The 6,000-nt window shown below is 47.5% G+C and overlaps 1 protein-coding gene across 1 annotated transcript in view; it reads right to left on the reverse strand.

Moving 5' to 3' along the window:
- Positions 1-6,000, reverse strand: part of LSAMP (limbic system associated membrane protein) — an 879,058-nt gene extending 873,058 nt beyond the window's left edge. The window contains exon 1 of the mRNA XM_084527478.1: positions 5,559-6,000. Coding sequence (XP_084383604.1) covers positions 5,559-5,625 — 67 coding nt within the window. The 5' untranslated portion in view covers positions 5,626-6,000. The remainder of the gene's footprint in view (positions 1-5,558) is intronic.

The raw sequence follows: 6,000 nt of genomic DNA on the forward strand, positions 1-6,000 counted from the left end.
CCTCCCAGCAGCCACACTGCATGTGAAGGAGATCATCTTTTCCAAAGCACACGTCTGCATATTCAAAGGATGGGGCACGTGGAGGACTTTCCCCAGATCTGCTGTGATGCCTCTGTCTGGTTCTACAACAAATTTCCACTCAGTCATGAGTGGAAAGCAGCTTTAGCAGCCTCAGCTGATCCTCTTCCACCAGAAAGCCCTTCAGATATTCAGATCTGCCCAGGAAAGGCAGCTTCCCTTTCGCTCACTCATAATCAGCTTTTGTCGTCCGTTTTCACATTAAAACACATGGGTCAGTAGGCAGTGCTCCAGTGCTGCCTCCAGTACCATGTCTGCCTCACCAGTCCCTCCATATAGCACCCAGCAGCTGCTGCAGCCCACCGTGGGCTACATCACACTTGGACCCATGCATTAATATTGCTGCTATAACCCATGACCTAGGCAAATTGGTCTTGCACAGAGTGAAATTGTTGAGTGAAGGGGACAGTCCCCACCAGCAAAGCGAAGAGCACCTGAAGGCTTACAGGAGGCACACAAGAAGGAAGGGAGCTTCTAAAGCATTAGCTCTGCCATCAACATAGGATGGCAGCTGCCATATTCCTCACCTGGTTAGAAGGGGGATGTAATGCTTGTGGGACAAGAAGGAAGAGAAAGGAGTGACTCTCAAAAGACTCATCCCCTCCTCAGACCACCAGCTCATGCATGGGTGCTCACAGTCTGGAGGAGATTCCACCAACACAGGGACTAAGGCATTTATAGCAAGGTTAGCAAAACCATCACAAGAAAGGAGATCTCAAAGACTAGGAGATTAAGTGATTTTCTGCTTATCATAATAAAACCCTCTGAGTATGTAGAATAATGCTTAGATTTATAATACACAATGGGTCCTCACTAGTGTGGTAAGTATTGACTCAAATGGTCTGCAAGTATTGGGATAAGACTAGAAGAAACACTTGGGATATCCTTTTAATGCTCCCTCTTTGCAGATAAAGAGCCTTCTCTGCCTCTTCCCTGTCTTAAACCTACAAGAAAAGTGTTCCCCCCCCTTTTTTTTTTTTTTACAGTATTGAACCTCTTCATCATTTAAAGGAATGCAAGGCAGCTGAGTGAATCGTTTCCTCATCAATACAGTCCAGCACGTGAGAGCTTCCCCTACCTCAGTTGACAGAGAGAGTTGGAAACAGATAGGAAGGAAAGTGTATTCAAGAGAGCAGGTGAGGACTTTTCTCTCCAGTCAGCAATGCCTAAACATTATCCAGCCACATCACAGCCACCACACACTGTTACACACACACTACAACATCACTCTTCGCACACACACACTCTCCTGCTTCTCCTCTCCCTGTTCTCCCCATCCATTACGCATTATCAGCACAGAAACACTTGGTTACACGCTCCCATCCATACCGATCGCACAAACCTTGTGCATTAACAAACTCATCCTTTTTCACACCCGCATTACCCGCTAACGTTATAAAGCATGAGAGTTTACAGATAACATTTGTATCGCATACCAACCTAAGGCATCCTACTCCACTTACCCAAATGCTTCTGTGATTTCTCTCAGACTCATTCCCCATTTATGAATACCCTTGAGCAGCTAAAAAAAATACGTCATAAATAAACGCTGCCAGTACTACGCAGACCAATTCTGCATGTCCTTTCTGAAAGCATCTACTTCAATGAATTGGCTGCATAGGTATTTTAATGATTAAGAAAACTAAACAAACAGTCTCATGCAATTAAACGATGAAGTGGGGTTATAAGGAAGACTTGTTAAAAAAAAGCTTTTTTAAAAAGTAAATTGCAGATTTGAAACAGCTGTTATTTTTTCAAGGGAAAGTTTGTTTAAAAGGATTTTCAATGTAAAGCAATGCTGAAGAAAATGTATAATTTGTCAGGGCATTCATTTTTTTTTTTTTTAAATAAAAAAAACTCAGTGGGGAATTCAGAATAACTTTTCATATTGGCAGCTAAGCTAATTTAGAGTAATAAGAGGTAAAAATGAAATCACAAATCAAATATTCTTCCAAGTGATCAAAAAATACAATTTTTGATAGATCCAGATCATTTTCTTCTCCTCCCCACCCTTGCAAATATATATATATTACTTTTTTTCAGGAGGGCGGTGGTGTTGAAAAATCAGCTTTTGATTTCAATTCAGGAGCCTGATCCTTATCAGAAGCTATGAGGCACACCAAGACAAATCCATTCAGAGAAAAGCTACATTATGCCACTAGAAATCCCACCCACCAGCATCCCTGGGGTGCACAGGTACTTTTAGTCCTCCAGCCCCCCCTGGGGCAGCAAGGCCGGTGCACCATGCAGGAGGAACACCCAGCCCGCCTCCAAGCCACCTGCCTCAACCACGACTTGAGGTGCAGCAGCAGGGAAACGCACGAAGCCTGAAGCAAATAATTAAAGAAAAATAACGATCAGAACAAAATAAGATGTGCTGCGCAGGAATCAGAGCCTCTAGCCTACGGGGAAGGGGGAAAAGCCTGATTCCGTGCCAAAGCCCCCGTGCCCAGGCAGAAAAGGGACAGGCGACCCATTGCATGTCCCCTGGCAGAAGTGCTGGAGGCTGCCTGCCTCGGTCGCTTGGCACTGCGGAGCCCGTGGGTCTCCTGCCAGCCTCCACTGTGCTGCCTCCACCCCCCATCGCTTGCTATTCAGCCTCAGCCTGACAGCACCAGCCTCAACCCTCTTCATCCCCTCTGTGTGGTGGCTTTGAGAGAGCAGCAGACGACCAGGAGCTCTTTCTGCATTCCCTGGTACACCCCCAAGTGGACAGCGAGGAGAAGGGGGGAGAGGAGGCACGGGCAAGTTTTGGGGAGCTAGCAAGCTCGGCTGCCTGGCTCTGGAGGGACACAACTGGAAGCGGTCCAATGGGGGTCACCACCTGTCACAACCACTACTGCAGTTTTCTGGGGTTACAGAAAGGTTCAAGGCTCGTTACCACAGTTTTCAGTGAACAACAATTAATTTGAAATAAGTGCATCCCCCCTCCCTTTTTTATTTAAAGAGAGAAAAGCACGACAACAACCAAAGGGGAAAAAACAGAACCACACGCACAGAAGGGGCGCAATACTTTCCCCACTCCCTTTTAACTCCTTCAAACATCTTTGGGCTTGCTTGCAATGTGCTCTGCTCCTCCTGTGCAGCCCCAATATTCTGGCTTCCCCACCCTCTCCCCCCCCCCAGATGTGAGGAAGGGAAGTTACTGCTGGCTACAAAACCAGACCCAGCAGTGGACCAGGGCTGGGTTATGCCACATTTGAAGTTTGGGAGCAGTACAAAAAGCAGCTCCAGGTTTACAACTCCCCCCTTCCCATTTCAATGCCCGGGGAGGGCAACTGCCTTGCCTCTGCCTTCCCAGAGGGTACCTGTTAAAGCAGCCCTCTGAGGACCTCCCCGATGCCTTCAAAAATCAGAATAGATGCGGTTGATACATCTGTGGCAACAGCAACTCACTAGAACAGAAGGTAAGGGTAATACAGCACCCAGGCCTTTCATAAGCTGCAGATATTAGGAAGGATTAAAGCAGCTCCTGGTTGTGCTAGAATCAGGATGCTCTAGTCACAGCTCGGGGAAGGCTTCTGAGTTGGAAACACCGTGTGGAGCAAGCACCATCGATGGCAGACCAGGAAACAAGCATCAAAAACGGGGCGATGTTCAGAGTCAACGCTACTTGCCCATCTTCCTTGAGAGGTCTGTGCCTGTTCTTCCAGAGCAGAGGGAAGTTCACATCGAGCTACTCAACTTCACTGCTGACACTAGCTATTTACGTTACACAAGTACCGGTCTCTTCTCCCCCCGTGTACTGGAGAAATCCTCCTCCCCTGTCAGAAGCAGCCCCTTCACAGGGGAAGTCAGCTGGAAGGTGCTGGTGCCAGATTCACCATCCAGATTCCGAGAATGCAAGTTTGAAAGGAAATATGCAACAGCGAAGAAGCATGTGTATGCAACACGGAGACAGATGAAGGGAAATCGCGTGAAAAGGAGCGCTCAGTAAACGTGAGAACGAGGGAGAAAATGAGGGATTTTGCAGCGAGTGCACGCAGTAGTGACAGGTAAATGCGAGGCTGCAACAGAAAGCATGTGTGTGTGTGACAGGGAGCATGCCTGTATGGGGATTTGCTTAGTGGACACAAAATAGGAGAGGACAGTGCGTGTGAAACTGTGTGTAAAAGTAGCAGCAAAAGGGCAGTGCAGATGCTCTGGCTGGAAACATCTCCATGCACTACAGCATGCACAAATGTGAAAGGTAAGGACAGTCACAGTGAGAGACCCTTAAGTGTGTGCAAGATGCTGTGAATGCAGGACTGTGCAAGACAGGAGGCCAGATAGGTGGATATACACATAAAAAACATACACGTGCCATGTATGTGTACATGCATGTGCACTTGCAAGACCAGTGCAGCATGACAGGCACGGGGATTTATGGTGGAAGCAACCACCAAAGCCAGTGCGCAGGATGGAAAGAGGGCACAAGAAAAGGCTAAAGGGAGGGAGGGAAGGAGGGAGAGGAAGAGTGAACGTGAGCGAGAGAGAAGCAGACTGGCACTCCAGGAACTGCATGTGCTAGGGAGCTAGAGCTGTATGTGCCAGAGCGAGTTTATTTATCTTCCATGCTATATTCACGAGCATGTATGTACATATATAGGACCACTGCTATGTGTGAGTGAGCACGGATCATGTACAAGCTGTGATTTGCAGGGCTAGGATTATATGTGCATGTGTGATGTGTATTTATACATACAGCACGGGATGCATTAACCCTTAACTCCTGTTTACAGAAAGCATCTCAAAAACAGCTAGCATGTCTGTCATCACTTCAAACTAAATTCTGTACTCACACTTGGCTCTTAAAGCAAGAAACCCAGCTGGCAGTTCTCCACTGAACAAAACCCCATACCCAACAAATTTCCTTCTCCTGTCTTTTCCTCCTTCATTTTTTTTTTTCTTCCCCCGTTGTGGAGGGGAAGGACATAGTGTTTTTGCAAAGAGGCATAGAGGCTCCTCCAACCTTCCCCAGCAAAACCAAAATAAAACAGAGCAAAACAGAAATAAAAAAGAAAAAAAAAATTAACCAAAAACTTAACACTGATCTCCTCGGGAAGGTAAGGAATCCAGGAACATCAGTACTTGTGACCCGAAGTGCTGAGTAGCTGTAGGTGGAGGTGAAGGAGTGCCCACATTCACCCACCCCTCTTTCCTCTGCAAGTCTTCCTGTAGCTGCTTCCCCCCCCCCCCCCCCCCAATAAATAAATAAATTAAATAAAAATCTCCCCCTCTGCAAAAGCACAAATACAGCAGCAAAGTCAGTCACATGCAGTGCCCTCTAACCATAGGATTCACCAACAGCGATCTCTCCTTGGCTTATTTCCTGAGGGGGGGAAGGTTTGAGGGGGGAGGTGGGGGTGGGGGGGTGTCAGAGATAGAGGGATCTAAATAGCTCCAGCTTCCAGCTCCATGTTTCCATCCATCCTCAGTCCGTCAGCCTCAATTCACGAGAAGGGGGCTGAGGAGGTGGCACGAAAGAACTCATCACATACCTTGCAAGGAGAAGAGGGACAAGAAGAATCCCAGCACCCAGATACTGTGCAGCCAGTAGGTCCTCATGCTTCTCTCTCACTCGTTCTGCTTCCTCTGCCTTTTTCTCCGTCTCTTCGCTTCTCTCTGCTCTCTCAATTTCTTTTTTTTTTTTTTTTTTTTTTCCTCCTCTTCCCCTCTCAGATAAAATGGGATTTGTGTCTCCCTTCAGTCCCCCTGGGCTCTGCTCTACCAGCTCTGACAATCCAGTCGCAGAGAAAGCTGACCCACGGTGGCCAGATTCCCAAATAGCCTCGCACTCTCCCCTTCAAGTGCTGGAAGAAGGGGGGCCAGGTTAGCTGCTCGCCGTAGCCTGCGCTGGCTGTAAACACAGAGAATCTCTCTGTCTCTCTCCTGCAGCTCCAACTAAATGCGACTGTACTTAAACAAGCAATGCCTTATAGG

Source organism: Aythya ferina (genome assembly GCF_964211825.1).
Source record: "Aythya ferina genome assembly, chromosome: 1".
Taxonomy (NCBI): Eukaryota; Metazoa; Chordata; class Aves; order Anseriformes; family Anatidae; genus Aythya; species Aythya ferina.